At 20.2% G+C, this 22,269-nt stretch overlaps 1 protein-coding gene across 1 annotated transcript; it reads right to left on the reverse strand.

Annotated features, from left to right (window-relative positions):
- Positions 1-8,784: 8,784 nt before the first annotated feature.
- On the reverse strand, positions 8,785-19,372 carry Bm12399 (Uncharacterized protein; the record flags this gene model as incomplete). The annotated part of the gene is made up of 6 exons (XM_043081229.1): positions 8,785-8,911; positions 11,373-11,488; positions 11,790-11,881; positions 12,460-12,591; positions 16,695-16,881; positions 19,232-19,372. 6 exons carry the CDS (start codon positions 19,370-19,372, stop codon positions 8,785-8,787), a joined length of 795 nt encoding a protein of 264 aa, XP_042937163.1.
- Between the last annotated feature and the right edge of the window lie 2,897 nt (positions 19,373-22,269).

A 22,269-nucleotide genomic window follows, 5' to 3' on the forward strand; every position in this document is an offset into this window, starting at 1 on the left:
TTTTATTTCTTTTTTTTTTTTTAAATTTTTTTTTAAGCTATAAATTTTATCTTTTGTTAAAATTAGTTGAATTATTTTAACTACTCATCCATCTTCTTCTTTTATTTAAGTTCAATTTTTGAGCTTTTCATGATGAAGCAATTAGCGCACATTACTTACTTTTCAATTAATGCATTTTTTGCGCATACAGAAAGAAACATTTTACTATATTAAAAATTAAAATTAATAAAAATATCAGAATTTTCCCATATACTTTAATGCCTACGTTTCGTTTTTTGTAAAATTTTAATACAAATGTAAAATTCTTCAAATCATTTGTGATATAAAAATCAAACATTAAAGATATATCATTCATTATTAATAATCAAAAAGAAATTTTGTTCAAAATTGAAAATTGAAATTGAAAAAAATTAAAATTGAAAAAAATACAAAATGTGATATAGGAATGAATTTAACAATTTAATTCATTTTAAATTTAGCAAAACTTAAAAAAAAAACGACAATTGAAAGATTAGTAGCAATCAAATGGATCAAAATGAAATTTTAATAAATTCTAAATTGAATTTACTAAAGTTATTTGAGTAATAATTTTTGCTTAATTTGTTACTAAAATTTAATTCATTTAAAAAAATAAAAAAATAAAAATGAATTAAATGAATTAATTTTCATTGACAAATTATACATTTAACCATTTCATTAAATATTTTTGTTTGTTGGTTGTTGTTGTTTTCTTATTTTTGTTTTTTACTAATTAAAATTTAACTCTTCAAATATTTATAAATTATGGTATAGATTAAATTAGCAGATATTCAAATATTTATAAATTATGGTATAGATTAAATTAGCAGATATATTAGTAAAAATAATTAAATTGAATATAAGTTGCATTAAAGTAAATTTTTGATATGCAAAATTCATCGAAAAAAAAAAAAAATGTCACACACTTAGTTTATGATAATTTTATAATTTTAATAAATTTCATTAGCTAAAATGTGTCATAGCAACGAGAATTTAGCTTTTTGATTGAGGAATTTAAAAAAAAAAAAAAAAAAAAAAATAATTAAATAAGAAAAAAATGAAAGGGAAAGGATAAGAATGAAAGCAACACAACAAAATTTATATTCAGCTAAGCATTTTATAAAATTTTAATCATTTTTCAATTTTCAATCATTGAAGAATCATTTTTGCATAAATTATTACTTTATGTATATATTTTTTACTTAACTTACTTATGTAACTCTTTTAAACTTGAAAAAAATTTTTTTTTAATTCAACTTTTTAATTTTAATTTTAAATTTCACGAAAAAAGTTACACAAGAATTGAAAATTTTTTATGCAATAATTTTATTTAACTTACTTATCTAACTCTTTAAAACATGAAAAAAAAATTTTTTTAATTCAACTTTTTAATTTTACAAAAAAAAAAAAGTTATGCAAGAATTGAAAATTTTTATGCAATAATTTTATCCACAAATTATTATTATTATTATTATTATTATTATTATTATTATTATTATTATTATTGTTATATATGAATGTAAAAATATAAGAATTAAAATATTTAAAAATATTTTTATGCATAATAAAGTAAATTTAAATGTTAAAAATTATTGAATATTAATGCTTTTGTTAAAAAAATAAATAAAAGTTTTCATAAAATTTATTCAAATTTTTTTTTTTTTTACATTTTTATGAAAAAATTAGCATAAAAACGTTTAAATTGATAAAAAAATAAAAAACTTTTGCAAAAATCCTTTTAAAATACTAAAATACTAAGAAAAGCATAATGGAAAGTGATTTTTTTTTTTTAAAGTGGTATGATAGCTATTATAAAGTTTGGGTACTTTTCCCTTGGGTAGTTGTGTTAGTTTTAGTTTGTGCATTAACAAAATTTAACAATTTAGCTCTTAAATTGATTTCAACAATAAAAAAAATTAGATTCATATCAAATAATTTATTTAACTATTTAAAATTGCAATTAAAAATTATCAAATATTAGAAATTAGATTCAAAATTGGAATTAAAATTTATCAAATATTAGAAATTAGATTCAAAATTGGAATTAAAAATTATCAAGTATTAGAAATTAATTTAAGTAGGAAATAAGAGACAAAAAATGATGATAAAATTCAACTAAGCAAATTAACAATTTAGTAAAATTGAAAAGTGATAAAAAGAATTTTCATAACAAAATTTTAGTTTAATTTGAATTATTAATTAGAAAAAAAAAAAAATTAGATCAAATTATTGGTAAAAATGAGAAATTTGTTTTTTCCTTTTTATCAGCAAATCATTATTACGATGGAAAACAAAGGTAATTTTTGCTAAATACTTTTTAAACATTGTTATTTTAATTAACAAAAAGGTAAAAATGAATAAATTTGCAAATGGAATGATTTTTTTTTCAACACAATTTTTATTTATTTATTTATTTTTTGCTTTTTTTGAAATTTTAACTGTTGATATCAAACTAACACATTAAAATTAAACAAATAACACATTTTGAAGAGAGTAAATGAGTAAACAAATAAGTAAGTAAATTAATATGTAAACGAAATAACAATTATTAAAATAATGATAAAATGCAATTTTTTATTTTTTGCATAAATAATTTATTTAATAAGCAATTTTTTATTTTCCAGAAATAAAATATAAATTTCATTTTTGTTTTCTTCCTGAATTTTTTAATTAACAAGTCGTTAAATAATAAGTTGCGGATTTTCTTGAAAGATTTGTCATTGGTCGAGAACAAACAGGAAATTGAAAGACTTTTATGAGTTTAAAGTAAGCATTTTAATAGATATAGTAATAATAATAATAATACTTTGATTGTTTGAAGTGAAATCGAAATTGTAGTAAGATTATAGAATGTTTATTAAAATAATGTGAAGTTAGGATGAAATGAAAAATATAAGAGGAAATGAAATCGTACGTATTTGTAGTTGACCTTTCGTAGTTGACCTTTTGTTGTGGAAAAGATTAACAGTGAAATAACCTTTATTTATTACAGAAGTTATCAGCCTAGCAAAAAGAAGATGAAGATCAAGATTGTGATAGAGATTCGTCCCTAAGAAGATCAAGATCAAGATCATAATAGAGATTCTTCCTTAGAAAAAGATCAAGATCAAGATCATAATAGAGATTCTTCCTTAGAAAAAGATCAAGATCAAGATCATAATAGAGATTCTTCCTTCAAGATCAAGATCATAATAGAGATTCTTCCTTAGAAAAAGATCAAGATCAAGATCATAATAAAGATTCTTCCTTAGAAAAAGATCAAGATCAAGATCATAATAGAGATTCTTCCTTAGAAAAAGATCAAGATCAAGATCATAATAGAGATTCTTCCTTAGAAAAAGATCAAAATCAAGATCATAATAGAGATTCTTCCTTAGAAAAAGATCAAAATCAAGATCATAATAGAGATTCTTCCTTAGAAAAAGATCAAGATCAAGATCATAATAGAGATTCTTCCTTAGAAAAAGATCAAGATCAAGATCATAATAGAGATTCTTCCTTAGAAAAAGATCAAAATCAAGATCATAATAGAGATTCTTCCTTAGAAGAAGATCAAGATCAAGATCATAATAGAGATCCTTCCTTAGAAAAAGATCAAAATCAAGATCATAATAGAGATTCTTCCTTAGAAAAAGATCAAAATCAAGATCATAATAGAGATTCTTCCTTAGAAGAAGATCAAGATCAAGATCATAATAGAGATCCTTCCTTAGAAAAAGATCAAAATCAAGATCATAATAGAGATTCTTCCTTAGAAAAAGATCAAAATCAAGATCATAATAGAGATTCTTCCTTAGAAAAAGATCAAGATCATAATAGAGATTCTTCCTTAGAAAAAGATCAAGATCAAGATCATAATAAGGGATCCATCTTAAGAAAATGAAGATCAAATGATCATAATAGAGATTTTTCCTTAAGGTGAAGATGAGGATCATAATAAAGATTCTTAAAAAGAAGATGAAAATCATGATGGAAATTCGTCCATAAAATAAAGACGAAGATCAAGATCATGATAGAGAATTTTTCTCAGGAAGAATAAGTGGATGAAGGGCAAGATCATGATAGAGATTTGTCCTTAAGAAGAAGATCAAGATCATGATAGAGATTTTTTCTCAAAAAGAAGATGATAATAAAACCGCATTTAATATTAGGTTTATAAATATTAAGAATTGTGAGTGTTTGCAATAGAATCACATCGGCTTGCAGGAGACATTACATCGGCTTGCAGGAGACATTAGATCGGCTTGCAGGAGACATTACATCGGCTTGCAGGGGACATTAGATCGGCTTGCAGGAGACATTACATCGGCTTGCAGGGGACATTACATCGGCTTGCAGGGGACATTACATCGGCTTGCAGGGGACATTACACATTCATTTGCATGCATGCATGACAGATGCTTAACAGCATAGAAATTGTAATAAAATTAAAGTAAGAGATTAAAATGCGAATTTTTGTTAAATTAAAGATAACAAAAAGTAAAAATGAATTTAAGCAATCTAAAATTCCTTTAAATGATTCATAGTTTAATAATTCATAACACTATTAATAATTATTTACAATTTAAATGATTAAATTTTATAAAAATTTATTTTATTATTTCATTTCAATTTTTTGCGATGTTGAAATTAGCGATACACTATGAGGAGAAGAAATGATCACTGATCAGTATTCTGATCAGAATTCTGATCAGAATTCTTCATTCATCATTTACCTCAAAAAAATAAATAAATAAATAAATAAATAAAAAAGATTGTTGGAAGATTTGCAGCTATTAATTATAGAAAATGATTAAAGCAACAGAGTTTGACATTTTTGAAAAGCAGAAAAGCACTTCAATTCTACCGATAATGTTGACACCAACTAGCTAAATTAGCTAATCATCTCTAATGTTTACATCATTTAGTAAAATGTATGCTTCAATTCTGATTTCTAAAATTTGTCACATTTTCAACTTATTTGCATTTTTGCATATGAGTTTGTAAAAATTCCATTGGGATATGGCATTTCTATCATCGATTGCTATCATCAAAGCTATATTTTAAAATAAAAATATTCTAAAATTGTACAAAAAAAAAAAAATAAATAAATAAAAATAAAAAAAGAAGAAAAATAAATAATAATAAAAGTGTAAAAAGAAAAATTCTATCATAGAAATACAAATGATAATAATAATACCAAAAAAATTATATTTTATTTTTCTAATTAACAAAAAATAATTAATTTTATTCAGTTTTATTCATTGTCAAAGAAAGCAATAATAATAATTTTATTAGCTTTTTTTTTTTCATTTATAATTACAAAAAAATAATAAAATTCAAAAAAAAAAAGAGAGAGAGAGAATCTACTAAACAAATGGATTAATTTAATTAGCAAAAAAAAAAAAACTTTTAGACAAAACTAATTAATTTAATATTTGCATATTAAAGAATGATTTTATAAAAATAATTAATTTAAACAAATAATTCTCCATTATCAGTTATCAGTAGCAATTTACCTGTCCAAAATGTTTAATTAATGATTTATTAACTGATAATGATAATTATCAGTGGAAAAGGAATGATAGATGATATTATAATCATATCTAAAGGGTCTAGGGTTCAGTTCAGAAATTTAGGGTTCAGTTCAGAAATTAATTAATTATCCTAAAGCTTTCAGATGATTTTATAAGCATTCATTTTACTATCATAAATTTTTCTTTTTTTTTTTTTACACAAACTTTTATTTAGTAATTCAGACAAATAAAAATAGTAATTTATCCATGTAAATTAATTATTTTATTTGAATAACTTTTAAAATTAATTAATTCATTTATTAAATTTTCATCATATTTAAAAGAAATTATTAAAATGAATAAAATTGCAATAATCATAATATAAATGGTATAATTTCAAAGTAAAGCAATAAAAATGTAAACAAAAACAAAAATTACAAACTATAAATGTCACATTGTGATCATTTCTAATCATTAATTTGTCACATAAATGAAATGCAAATAAGTGTGAAAGTGGTTGACACTTTTGCATTGTCACCAAATATTAAAATATATCAAACGATTCGTTTCTTTTTAATTTGAAAAAAGCATAGATTAAATTATTTATAAATTTCATTTTCATATTTTTTTTTATCGAAATTTCTAATCTTATAAAAGTTAACTTAAAATGAAAGTGTCTTTTAATTAAATTTAATTTAAATAACTAAAGTTTGCATCAAAATATCAATGAAGCGAAGACAAATTTGCATTTCTTGTTTTTAAAAAAAGAAGAAAAAAATGCCTGTAAATCAATAAACAAAAATTTGAATAATAAAATTTGATAAATAGGGATGAGTAAAATTTTTATAACAAAAAGAAGAAATAATTCAAAATTTCCATTGCAAAACAAATTTTACTAATTTTAAAATTGATCATTGATTAAGATTAAGTTGTTTTTTTTTTTTTTAATAAAAAAGTTAAACTACAAGTTTTATTTGAAGAAAAAGTTAAAATAATTACTGAGGAACTGTTTATTTTATTTCATTTTTTTTTTAGTTTTTTCTCTATGCAATTAAATATTAAAAATCAAAGGAAATTAAAATAGCAATAGTATAAAGATTTGATTGCTAAAATTAAAATTTAAAATTTAAACAATACCTTTGCTATTATTGCTAAGAATAGAAGTTAATTATGCAATCTAACGTTAACAAATAATGCAGAATTTATGTTTTAAATATTTGGGCAAAATTTTCAATCTCGGCGGGGAATTTTTGATCAAACAATAGTTCAATAATGCAATAAATATTTGGCGAAATTAAAAAAAAAATAAAAACAAAATGTTTGACAAAGAATTTTAAATTCAATGTTTTTGGAAATTTTCATAGTTATTTAATTTTGGAAATTTCATAGTTAAAATTTTGTATTTTATATTTGACTTCTTCATAGGTTTAATTAATTGTTATTTTTATTTCAAACTGTACACAGCATAAAATTTTATGAAATTTCAAAAAATTCCATTTCAAACTATTTATAAAATTAAATTTTAAACAATTCGTAGCATTTTTTATCATCAAAATTTATTCAAACATATTTGCATAATTGGTAATATATTAGTAATATATTAGTACAAAGTCTAAAAGAATGCGATATTTGCGCTTCTATTCAAAATGCTAACTTTTCTTTTTTTTTAAACCACAAAAAAATTTTTTCATAAATGAAAATGAGAAATTATAATTTCTTTCATTGACAATTATCAATAACAAATAACTTGAATAATTGAAATTTTAAATATTTTTGTAAATTCATTTTGTTGACAATTGATGAAGCGCAAATAGTTAAACATTTTAACATAATAACAATTTTTCAAATGATTAATCAAAATTTTTAATGATCAAAATTAACAATAAAAATTGACAATTATGAATAAAATAATTTTTAATTAAAAAATAAAAATGAAATTAAACATGAAAAAAATAAATTTTTCTTTTATAGCAAAAAAAAAAAAAAGGAATGTTGGATTAAAATTTATTAATTCTGAACAGAAATATTCATATTTATGAAGAAAGAAGAAAAATATGAAAGCATTAATATTTGAATATTGAAAATAGAAAAAAAAAAAAAAAAGAAATTTATCTCAATTTAAAAATAATTCATTTATACAATTAAAATAATCGGATGAAAATGAAAACTTTTGTAGCAAATAAATTTTTAATTTAATTTATTAATTTTTTTTTTTGCAAATTTTTATTTGCTTGCAAAAAATACTTTAGAATATTTGAAGAGAGATCGATACGAGTAGAGAAAATGAATGCAAATGCATCCAATTAACATATAATCAAATAATTAATAATATTTTTGTAAAAAAAAAAAAATTCAGAATTAATAAGAATGTGCAAATAGCAAATGGAAACAAAAGACAAAAGCGCCTTAAACTAACTTTTTAAAGAAATTTTAGAAAAATAATGAAAAAATTAGGTTTAATTGAAATTTATACCTTTTTTTTTTTTGAAACAGTTATGATATTTTAATTTTATTTCACTTTTTTGCAACTTTTTCGATATTAATTAATATTTCATCTGCATAAAAAATTTTGTAAGTAAACAAAATTAAATATTTAAAAAGTAATTTTAGATATTTTTAGCCGTCAAATTAAATTATATACCAGTCGAAAGCAAAAAAAAAAAAGAAATGGAATTAAAAAATGCACATAAATGAGCATTATAACATAGCAATGATATATTGGCAGGTTTAAAATAAAAAAATTAAACCTATTAAATGATACTAAGTGTGAAAATAGAAATTAAAGATCGATTTAGCTAATTTAAAATTATCAAAATGTGACAAATTAAATTAGCAAAAAAAAAAAATTGTTGATAATTTATGAAAAAGAAAGATGAATTAAGCATGAAATAATATCAAAAAAATTTATTTATAAAAAGATGAAAAAAATTAATCAAATAACGAATAAATCTAATCCAGTAATTATCATCGAATTGATATGATAATGATAATAGTTCTCTGTCCCCAATAAAGAGTTGTACTAATCCAGTAATTATCATCGGTTTGATATGATAATGATAATGGTCCTGTGTCCCGATAAAACATTACACTAATCCAATAATTATCATTGATTTGATATGATTATGATAACTATCTCTTATCCCAAGTAAAAAGTTATTCTAATCCAGTAATTATCACTGATTTGATATGATAATGATAATGATATAGCATATATTATATTCACTGAATATATTATATATATATTTATTAATATGGCCATAACTGATATCACTTAGGCACTGGTAACTCGATAGGTATGTTCGCGGACATAAGTTATTGGCGGTGATGGCCTAGACGGTACCACATTGTATTTTTCCAGAAGTGGTGGATCAGCATCGGAACGAAAATGTACGCCGGTACTGAAGATGAAAAGTTTCATTAAGTTTTTTTATATAAATGTTATAATTGTTTTTTTTTTTTGGCCAATAACAATTTTTTTTTTAATATTTTTTGGCCAATAATAACCTTTCTTTAATTTCTTTTTTTTTTTTTTAACTAATAATAAACTTTTTCAGTAATAAATAAGATCCACACAAATAGTAGACTTTTTTTTTGTGGAATTTTTTGTAAAGTAATAAAATTCTAAAGAAAAATCAATAAATCAAATATAGAAAAAAGAAAAAAGTAAATTCTAAAAATAAACTATTAAATCAAACATAGATCAATCATTTAGCATAATAATTGATCATATAATTATTGATTTTACTGGCTTAAATTAAATTAAGAATTGTCTGCTTAAGTAATAATGTTTTTTTTCATCTTTTTCCTTCAATTTATTAAATAAAATAAAAAGCAAAAAATGTAAAAATTTTTTACTGTCATTTTTTTTTTTTTTTGAAATAAATATAACAAAATGAATAAATTAGTTTTTTTTTCTTTTTTTTTTAAATTTAATGAGAAGCTAATAAGCAATTTGAATGCTTACGAAGAAATATTTTATTATAAATTGCTATCGCTGCTATTAGTTTATTGGTGCATAAAGTGGAAATAAATGTTTGTACTTTACCTAACAAATTTCCATTATAAGCTAAAGTAGAAGTAATAATATAAGTTATTGCTATGATGAAAAGTTATGAAAATTGATGCATAAAAGTGATTTCATTTTAACAAGTAGCAATAATTGAAGAAATCAATTTTAAAATTCTCAAATTTTCTAATGTTTTTATGTTTTTTATCCTAAATAGCAAAAAATTTGATGTGGGGAAAAAAAAAACAATAGTTTATATGATGCTAGGTTAATTTTATTAAAAATTATTCATAATACTTGAATTCATCAAAATTATTCGCAATATTTACAATAATATCAAAATTATTCGCGATATTTGCGATAATATCAAAATTATTCGCAATATTTGCGATAATATCAAAATTATTCGCGATATTCACGATACTATTGAAATTATTCGCTATAATCGCGATACTATTAAAATTATTCGCGATATTCACGATAATATCAAAATAATTCACGATATTAACGATACAATTAAAATTATTCGCTATAATCGCGATACTATTAAAATTATTCGCTATAATCGCGATACTATTAAAATTATTCGCGATATTCACGATAATATCAAAATAATTCACGATATTAACGATACAATTAAAATTATTCGCTATAATCGCGATACTATTAAAATTATTCGCTATAATCGCGATACTATTAAAATTATTCGCGATATTCACGATAATATCAAAATAATTCACGATATTAACGATACTATTAAAATTATTCGCTATAATCGCGATACTATTAAAATTATTCGCTATAATCGCGATACTATTAAAATTATTCTCGATGTTTGCGGTGCTATCAAAATTATTCGCGATATTGACGATACTATTAAAATTATTCGCTATAATCGCGATACTATTAAAATTATTCGCTATAATCGCGATACTATTAAAATAATTCGCTATAATTGCGATACTATTAAAATTATTCGCTATAATCGCGATACTATTAAAATTATTCGCTATAATCGCGATACTATTAAAATAATTCTCGATGTTTGCGGTGCTATCAAAATTATTCGCGATATTAACGATACTATTAAAATTATTCGCTATAATCGCGATACTATTAAAATTATTTGCTATAATCGCGATACTATTAAAATTATTCGCTATAATCGCGATACTATTGAAATTATTCGCGATATTCACGATAATATCAAAATTATTCGCGATATTAACGATACTATTAAAATTATTCGCTATAATCGCGATACTATTGAAATTATTCGCGATATTCACGATAATATCAAAATTATTCGCGATATTAACGATACTATTAAAATTATTCGCTATAATCGCGATACTATTAAAATTATTTGCTATAATCGCGATACTATTAAAATTATTCGCTATAATCGCGATACTATTAAAATTATTCGCGATATTCACGATAATATCAAAATTATTCGCGATATTAACGATACTATTAAAATTATTCGCTATAATCGCGATACTATTAAAATTATTCGCTATAATCGCGATACTATTAAAATTATTCGCTATAATCGCGATACTATTAAAATTATTCTCGATGTTTGCGGTGCCATCAAAATTATTCGCGATATTAACGATACTATTAAAATTATTCGCTATAATCGCGATACTATTAAAATTATTCGCTATAATCGCGATACTATTAAAATTATTCTCGATATTTGCGATGCTATCAAAATTATTTGCGCGATAATCACGACACTATTGAAATTATTCTCGATAATCGCAATTTCATCGAGATTATTCTCGATGTTTGTCATTGTGATCTTACTTATATGACATTACTGCTAAAAGCAAAAGAATTCTCACCGCGAAGAGTATCGTTCCGTGAAAAATTTGTACGTCGTAAGCAGTGCAAACAGAAATGCAACTATCCAACAGAGTGTACCAATCAAATGCACATAGAATGCATAACCGATTCGTTGCTAAAATATCAAAAAAAAAAAAAAAAAATAAAAAATAAAATTTAAAAGTTTCGATTAAATTTTAAAATCTAAAAATATTGGTTTGATCCTTTTTTTTTTTTTTTTTAAATAAGCCACAAATATGGGATATTCGGAAATGAAAATTTAACAAATTTACTTTTTTTTTTCTTCAAAAGTTGTGATTTCTTTTCTTAAAAAATTTTTGAAAATTTAAGTATAGAATATATCACATCCTGATATAAAATATAATTTCATATAAGTATAAACGATAAAATTAATTAATTTAAAAAAGACTAATTACTTCATAGCTGCCAACCATTCCTTGCACAAAACGATTGTCAACTCTATTTGCTGCTAGGAAGAAAACGCCATCAGCAATTAATGAAAATAACACTATAAATAAATAAAATTTAATAAGTGATAATCAATTTAATTTAATTTAAATTAAATTAAATTAAACTTAATTGTGTGTATTATTTATTAAATCTTCTTTTAATTGCACATTGTGCTTGAAAATTTTCATTTTTATCTCCTTTTTTCTTTCTATAAATATTTTTCAAAAAAAAAAGAAGAAGCAATTCATGTTATGAATATATTCATTATAAATTAAAAAATATTTTTTAAATGTAAAAATATGTTTGCTTAGCATACAAAAAAAAAAAAATTACATTGAATTAAACTTAACTATTTAAATATATTATTAAAATTAAACTTAACTATTTGAATACATTATTAAACTTAAGCTTAACTATATGCATTGTTTAACAATTCTTTCCTTAACTTTACCTTATACTTGAAGATTTTTTTTTCTACTAACCTAATTAACTTAATCATAACCTTAATTTAAAAAAAAAAATTAACTTAAGCATAATCTAATCATAAATATTAACTTAATCATAATCTTAACTACTTGAAATATAATTTTCCTAATTAAAATAAGATTTAAATTTGCTAAGAGAAGAAAACTTTACCAGCTATAAAGAGTGAAAGAGTGAAGATAAATGCTGTAGGTCGAAAGCAAGGTATGCAAACACCAGTGCACAATGAAATAAATGCAAGAAATTGCGAGAAAAGTATGAAAAAAAGAATTGCTTTATGCCATGCTGAAAAAAATGATAATTTGATTAAGTAGTATTGATAATCTGATTAAATAACATTGGTAATTTGATTGAATAATATTGATAATTTGATTAAGTAGTATTGATAATTTGATTAAATAACAATGATAATTTGATTGAATAATATTGATAATTTGATTAAGTAGTATTGATAATTTGATTAAATAACAATGATAATTTGATTGAATAATATTGATAATTTGATTAAGTAGTATTGATAATTTGATTAAATAACAATGATAATTTGATTGAATAATATTGATAATTTGATTAAGTAGTATTGATAATCTGATTAAATAACAATGATAATTTGATTGAATAATATTGATAATTTGATTAAGTAGTATTGATAATTTGATTAAATAACAATGATAATTTGATTGAATAATATTGATAATTTGATTAAGTAGTATTGATAATCTGATTAAATAACAATGATAATTTGATTGAATAATATTGATAATTTGATTAAGTAGTATTGATAATTTGATTAAATAACAATGATAATTTGATTGAATAATATTGATAATTTGATTAAGTAGTATTGATAATTTGATTAAATAACAATGATAATTTGATTGAATAATATTGATAATTTGATTAAGTAGTATTGATAATTTGATTAAATAACAATGATAATTTGATTGAATAATATTGATAATTTGATTAAGTAGTATTGATAATTTGATTAAATAACAATGATAATTTGATTGAATAATATTGATAATTTGATTAAGTAGTATTGATAATTTGATTAAATAACAATGATAATTTGACTGAATAATATTGATAATTTGATTAAGTAGTATTGATAATCTGATTAAATAACATTGGTAATTTGATTGAATAATATTGATAATTTGATTAAGTAGTATTGATAATTTGATTAAATAACAATGATAATTTGATTGAATAATATTGATAATTTGATTAAGTAGTATTGATAATCTGATTAAATAACAATGATAATTTGATTGAATAATATTGATAATTTGATTAAGTAGTATTGATAATTTGATTAAATAACAATGATAATTTGATTGAATAATATTGATAATTTGATTAAGTAGTATTGATAATCTGATTAAATAACAATGATAATTTGATTGAATAATATTGATAATTTGATTAAGTAGTATTGATAATTTGATTAAATAACAATGATAATTTGATTGAATAATATTGATAATTTGATTAAGTAGTATTGATAATTTGATTAAATAACAATGATAATTTGATTGAATAATATTGATAATTTGATTAAGTAGTATTGATAATTTGATTAAATAACAATGATAATTTGATTGAATAATATTGATAATTTGATTAAGTAGTATTGATAATTTGATTAAATAACAATGATAATTTGATTGAATAATATTGATAATTTGATTAAGTAGTATTGATAATTTGATTAAATAACAATGATAATTTGACTGAATAATATTGATAATTTGATTAAGTAGTATTGATAATCTGATTAAATAACATTGGTAATTTGATTGAATAATATTGATAATTTGATTAAGTAGTATTGATAATTTGATTAAATAACAATGATAATTTGATTGAATAATATTGATAATTTGATTAAGTAGTATTGATAATTTGATTAAATAACAATGATAATTTGATTGAATAATATTGATAATTTGATTAAGTAGTATTGATAATTTGATTAAATAACAATGATAATTTGATTGAATAATATTGATAATTTGATTAAGTAGTATTGATAATCTGATTAAATAACAATGATAATTTGATTGAATAATATTGATAATTTGATTAAGTAGTATTGATAATTTGATTAAATAACAATGATAATTTGATTGAATAATATTGATAATTTGATTAAGTAGTATTGATAATCTGATTAAATAACAATGATAATTTGATTGAATAATATTGATAATTTGATTAAGTAGTATTGATAATTTGATTAAATAACAATGATAATTTGATTGAATAATATTGATAATTTGATTAAGTAGTATTGATAATTTGATTAAATAACAATGATAATTTGATTGAATAATATTGATAATTTGATTAAGTAGTATTGATAATTTGATTAAATAACAATGATAATTTGATTGAATAATATTGATAATTTGATTAAGTAGTATTGATAATCTGATTAAATAACATTGGTAATTTGATTGAATAATATTGATAATTTGATTAAGTAGTATTGATAATTTGATTAAATAACAATGATAATTTGATTGAATAATATTGATAATTTGATTAAGTAGTATTGATAATTTGATTAAATAACAATGATAATTTGATTGAATAATATTGATAATTTGATTAAGTAGTATTGATAATTTGATTAAATAACAATGATAATTTGATTGAATAATATTGATAATTTGATTAAGTAGTATTGATAATTTGATTAAATAACAATGATAATTTGATTGAATAATATTGATAATTTGATTAAGTAGTATTGATAATTTGATTAAATAACAATGATAATTTGATTGAATAATATTGATAATTTGATTAAGTAGTATTGATAATTTGATTAAATAACAATGATAATTTGATTGAATAATATTGATAATTTGATTAAGTAGTATTGATAATTTGATTAAATAACAATGATAATTTGATTGAATAATATTGATAATTTGATTAAGTAGTATTGATAATTTGATTAAATAACATTGATAATTTGATTGAATAATATTGATAATTTGATTAAGTAGTATTGATAATTTGATTAAATAACATTGATAATTTGATTGAATAATATTGATAATTTGATTAAGTAGTATTGATAATTTGATTAAATAACATTGATAATTTGATTGAATAATATTGATAATTTGATTAAGTAGTATTGATAATTTGATTAAATAACAATGATAATTTGACTGAATAATATTGATAATTTGATTAAGTAGTATTGATAATTTGATTAAATAACAATGATAATTTGACTGAATAATATTGATAATTTGACTGAATAATATTGATAATTTGATTAAATAACAATGATAATTTGACTGAATAATATTGATAATTTGATTAAATAACATTGATAATTTGACTGAATAATATTGATAATTTGATTAAATAATATTGATAATTTGATTAAATAACATTGATAATTTGATTGAATAATATTGATAATTTGATTAAATAACATTGATAATTTGATTAAATAACATTGATAATTTGATTAAATAATATTGATAATTTGATTAAATAACATTGATAATTTGATTAAATAACATTGATAATTTGATTAAATAACATTGATAATTTGATTGAATAATATTGATAATTTTGCTAATTTTAAAACATCATTAATATTTATTAATGTTATTTTATATTAAATAAATATATATTAGAAGAATGATTATATTAATTAACTAAATGATAATGGAAGAATGATATATATTAATTAATAAAAGAATAATAAATGAAGAATAATATATATTAATTAATTAAAAAAAATATATATTAATTAATTAATATATATTAATTAATGATCAAATTATTAATACATATGATCTATATATTATTATATCATTTGATGAATTTCTGATATATTAATTACATATATGATATATTGATTATTTTGAAATGAAATCATTCATAGTTATCCTAAGAAAATTATAATGATTATTTCATACGATTATTAGTTCTGATAACGATTATTGATAATGAAGAAAATAAATATTAGATCAATTTACAATGTACATATGTTAAATGTTTTATAGTATTATTTGCGATTTAAAAATTTTAATAATTAAAAGTTTAAATGAGTTTTTAATATACAATAAATAATATACAATATGCACTGGTAATATTAATTAAAACTCGAAATGAAATAAATTATTTCAATTTATAATATACAGTAAATTAGATATATTATTTACAGGTATAATAATATAATTAAAACTTAAAATTTAATAAAAAAAAATTTAATAAACTATTACAATATATATATTATTTAAAAAGAAAAAGAAAAGAAAACTTTTTAATAAATTATTACAATAGATATTATTTAAAAGGAATACTTAAAAGAAAAAAAAAGTTTTAAATAATTTAAAAATTAAAATTTAAACCCCAGAATCGATGATGTTCAGATTCACCAGCAGCTCCATCTTCATCAATATTATTTAATGTATTTTCAATTACCATTTCAGCACTACGATCAAATTTATACATACAATGTAGTGGTTCTTCTGCATAGAAATCAGCCACCGCAACGACATGCTTCTCGGCTCGAGTACAATCCCACCATAAGCCATGCTTTAATTAATTATTTAATTACTTTTAAAGGTTAAAGTTGAAGTACAAAAGTATTCGTTGAGTTTAGAGATATGATAGTTGAGTAATTATTTCTTACGATTTAATTATATTTTTAATTTAATTAGTTTTAATTTTAATTTATAGAGGTTAAAATTAACGTACAAAAGTATTCGTTGAGTTTAGAGATATGATAGATGAGTAATTGTTTCGTTGAGTTAATTGAAATGCAGCTTAATTAATTCACCTAATTGATATTTTCAATTTAATTAGTTTTATTTTTAATTTATACAGGTTAAAATTAAAGTACAAAACAATTCATTGAGTTTAGAGATATGATAGTTGAGTAATTGTTTGTTACAGTTTAACTAGTTCATCTAATTAATATTTTCAATTTAATTTAATTAGTTTTAATTAATTTTAATTTATACAGGTTAAAATTAAAGTACAAAACAATTCATTGAGTTTAGAGATATGATAGTTGATTAATTGTTTCTTACAGTTTAACTAGTTCATCTAATTAATATTTTCAATTTAATTTAATTAGTTTTAATTTTAACTTACTTTTTTTTAAAAAGTTTTGTAAAATTTTTCTGAATAAAAATTCATTCATTCTAAAGTTAACATTAAAATGATTAAAGTACTCAATGAGTTTAAATAAAGAGTAGAGAATTGATAGTTGAATATTTGTTTCTCTTAGCTTATTTAATCCTCTAATTAATACTTTCAACTTAATTAATTACAATTTTAACTTTCAGATATGCATAATTATATATTAAATATATAATTTAACTTTGACCTAAGAAACAAAGATAATTTATAAATATTAAAAAATAAAATGATAAAAGTATTCATTAATTCATTGAGTTTAGATAAATAATAAAAAATTAATAAGACTTTATTTTTTTCAACTCTCTAAAATATTTGTGAATAAATTGTAATATCTAATTTTTTTTTTTTGAAAAAATTGATTGAAAATTTATTATTAATTATTACTTTCAATAATTTTTAAATCTTTTAAAATTTTTATTACTTATTTTAAAGGTTAATGGCTAATATTGCATTATTTTATTTAGTAGATGGAAATTTTTTCTGCATAATTTTATTATTACAATAAATTTTAAAATGATTTAAATTAATTCATTGTTATGAATAAATGATTATTGGAATTTAAAATTTAGTAATATCAATAAATATAAATGATTTCATCGTTTTTTTTTATCATACAAAAATAAGAAAAGAAATGGAATACAAATAAAAATAATTCTTTTTTTTTTTTCAAAAACTTTTGCAAAATTTTCTAAATAAAAAAATTAATTCTAAAGTGAAAATATTCATTTGAAATGATTCAGCTAATTTTTTATTTTGAAATATTTCAAAAATAACTTTTTCAACTGAAAATATTAGCAATATGATTACATTATTGTTATATTTTTTAGTCATTTAGAAATTATTTCATTCAAAATGTAACAATAAAAATGTAAAAAAAAATTCAAAATGTAAAAATTAAAACTAAAGTTAAAATTAAACAATTAATTAACTTTCAAAATGTAACAATAAATTAAAATTAAAACTAAATTTAAAATTAAACAATTAATTAACTTTCAAAATGTAACAATAAATTAAAATTAAAACTAAATTTAAAATTAAACAATTAATTAATTTTCAAATGATAAGCAAAATTTGGTAGAATTTTAATAATGAATCTATTAAATGTCTTTTATCAGTAACCAGTAATGAATTATCAATCAGTGTAATCGATAATATATCAATAATGATTAATACTTTCCTTATATATATACTTAATATTATCAGTATTAATACTTTACCAATGATTAACACTTTAATACTTAATATTGTTAATATTTTATCAATGATTACTTCTTTTATATTAATATTTTATCACTGATTATTACCTTCAAACAAATAATTAATACTGTCAATCCTAATACTTTATCAATGATTAATATTTAATACCACTAATATTAATACTTTATCAGTGGTTGTTACTTTCACATTAATACTTTATCAATGATTAATAATTTCATACTAATACTTACTACTTATTACTTTCACATTAATACTTTACCAATGATTAATACTTAATGCCATTAATATTAATATTTTATAAGTGATTATTACTTTCATATTAATACTTTATCAATGACTAATACTTAATACCACTATCATTAATGTCTTATCACTGATTACTACTTCCACATTAATACCTTATCAATGACTAATAGTTTCATAGTAATACTTACTACTCATTACTTTATATTAACACTTTATCGATGATTATTAATTAATACTCTAATTAAGCGTAGAAAAAGAAAGGAATGAAGGTATTTACTTGATGCTCAGCTCGAAATTCACGAATGTCAACCACCTGCCATGCTGGTGAGAATACACCAGCAAATGTAAATCCAAGACCAATGAAAATTAGCAAAATGCTTATTGCTAGTAATCCTTTTTGCACTGCTGTACTTCCCATCTAAATTCACTGCAAAAAAATAAAATTTTTATACTTTCAAAATTTGAAGAGAAAAAATTAAAATTTATATCGTTTTGATGTAATTTAAAAAAAAATTATAATAATAATTGAGTTTTTTTTTTTTTAAATTGAAAGCTTCTCATCATTTTTTTTTCTTGTATATAAATTAAAATATTGCGATAGATTTGAAATGAATTTTTTTTTTTTTAAAAAAAAATGAAATGACAAATTAAACTAAACCAAACGATAAATAAAAAAACAAATTTGATTAAAAATACGCATACAACCAGCAAATAGAAAAAAAAAAAACCTTATGCTTCTTATGAATTAATAATTAAAAAAAAACTTTGTGCATTTTTTTTCCCTCTCTAAACTAATTTTTGATTTTTTTTTACTTTCTTAGTTTAATCTAACATTAATTACAATTAATAATAGCAATGATAACAACAGTAAATCAATGAGCAATGATAATAAAAAAAAAAATCAATAAGGAATGATAATAACAATAATCAATAAACAATGATAATAACAATAATCAATAAACAATGATAATAACAATAATCAATAAACAATGATAATAACAACAATCAATAAACAATGATAATAACAATAATCAATAAACAATGATAATAACAATAATCAATAAACAATGATAAATATACCATTACTTCCAACAGTTTTTTGTACAAAAGAAGGAGGAAAAAAAAAATCTTAAAATCATTGACATTTGCGCACATTTCTCTGTCATCCATTTGCTCCTCCGTAACACATCTGTCGATAAAATCGTCAAGAATCAAAATTCAAGAACCGGTTCACACAGTCCTTCACATACATACATACACACACATACACATACACATACACACATGTATACACAGACACATACACATACACACATACTTGAAAGCATCATTTTACAGTAACTGTTGACAGGAATACCTTAAAATATCACTGACTAACTGATGATGATAATGATAATGATGTACTGTACGTTTTTTTTTTTTTTTTGAAATTGATTAAAATCATTTAAAATTTTGTAAAATAAGATAGACATGGGTTATAATAGTAGTAACAACAGTAGCAATAACAAATTACGATAATTATCTTTGATTATTGAAAGAATATTTGCGCAAGTAATAATTGTAATAACAATACAACAGCAACAACAACAACAACGGCAATAAAAACAACAACAAAAACACGACAACAACAGCAACGACAATAACAATAACAACAACAGCAACGACAACAACAATAACAACGCCAATAAAAATAACAGCAGCAACAATAACAGTAATAATTCTGTTAACAATAACAAATGATAAAAAATGAAATAATATAGTATCATTTAAAAAAACAAAAACAAAAAGAATAACAACGATAGTATCAATTATTAAAGAAAAAATATCAGAAATTAAAAAGAAAAAAATGTATTTTTAATTTCATCGATAAAAAAATTTTATAAATTTTTTACTTTTATAAGAATTAACAAATTTTATGATATCATTTATGATAAATTAAAAAAAAAAAAAAACATCGCAATAAAGATATATGAATGCATGAATAATTTAATTGAGGAAATTTCAACAAATCATTCACAAAGAACAATTTTTTTTTTTTTCTGACAAAATTTTAACTCTTTTTTTTGTAGCAAAAAAATATGATTTAAAATTATATATAAAAAAAAAAAAAATACTTTTACAATGTTTACTTAGTAATTTCAATGTTAAAAGTTAGCATTGTTGATTATTTTTCAACAACAAAACAAAATCAATTTATTTTGATAATTGCCCATATTTTCGTTTTAAGAAAGTTCATTTTAATATGAAATCAATATATTTCGTTCCTGGAATGCTTAATAATAAAATAAATAATTCGAAAAGTTAAATACAAAAAACAAACAATCATTTCGTTTTAACATTTTTTTTTTTTTTAGTAAACAAATAACAACAAAAATAATAATAAAAATAATGAATATTAAGTCAGAAAATTAAAATTTTAACTAAAATTTCAAATGATTGAAAAGAGTTTTGTAAAAATTTTTTTTCTTCAAATAGCAATGTGTTCAGTATCACATAGCACACTATTCCCAGTTACCAAAATACCGGTTTTGTTATTGGTAAAGCCGAAATAAGTCTTTTCATATGACCTTCAAACATATCCAAATGAAATACAATTGATTTAGTAACAAATGACAATGAAATTTTAAGTTGAAATTTTCACTACTAAATTTTACAATTCATTTTTAACAATAGATGATAACATTTTTAGTCAAAAATTTCTTTTCTTCCTTCATTCATGAAAATTATCATCACATAATGTTGAAACTTAGTAAACTTACAATTTTTGATACAAAGATAGAAAAAAAAAAAATAAAATAAATCAAATAATAATCCTGTCAAAAAAAAAAAAAAAAAAAAAAAAACCGGAATTTCGATTTCATCAGTAATTCAGTTTAAAAGTGAAATTTAGTTGAAATTCGAAAACCAATTCAAAATTTTAATTTTTAATAAAAAAAAATTCTACTAGAACACTGGAAATAAAAAAAAAAAGAATGGAAATTTTAATAGACTCAATTTAAAAATTGAAATATTTAATAATTGATTGTGATGCTGAATGATTTGTAACTCAATTTTATACTCTCGAACAATTTTTATTTGACAATTTTAGATGTGATATTGAAATGGATGTATGATTTTTCAAATAACAATATCCTCTTCAAATACTTCAATTGCAAAGTTACATTATTAAATATTTACAAACTTTGAAGTAAGCATAAACTGTTCAGTTTAGATTAAATTTTTAAAATTCATCATAACAAATTAAAAATGAATTTATGGCAAATAAATATAAAAAAGGAAATAGAAGAAGAAAAAATGAAATGATTAAAAATTAAA

The sequence above is a fragment of the Brugia malayi genome, assembly GCF_000002995.4.
Source record: "Brugia malayi strain FR3 genome assembly, contig: Bm_v4_Chr4_scaffold_001, whole genome shotgun sequence".
Classification (NCBI taxonomy): domain Eukaryota; kingdom Metazoa; phylum Nematoda; class Chromadorea; order Rhabditida; family Onchocercidae; genus Brugia; species Brugia malayi.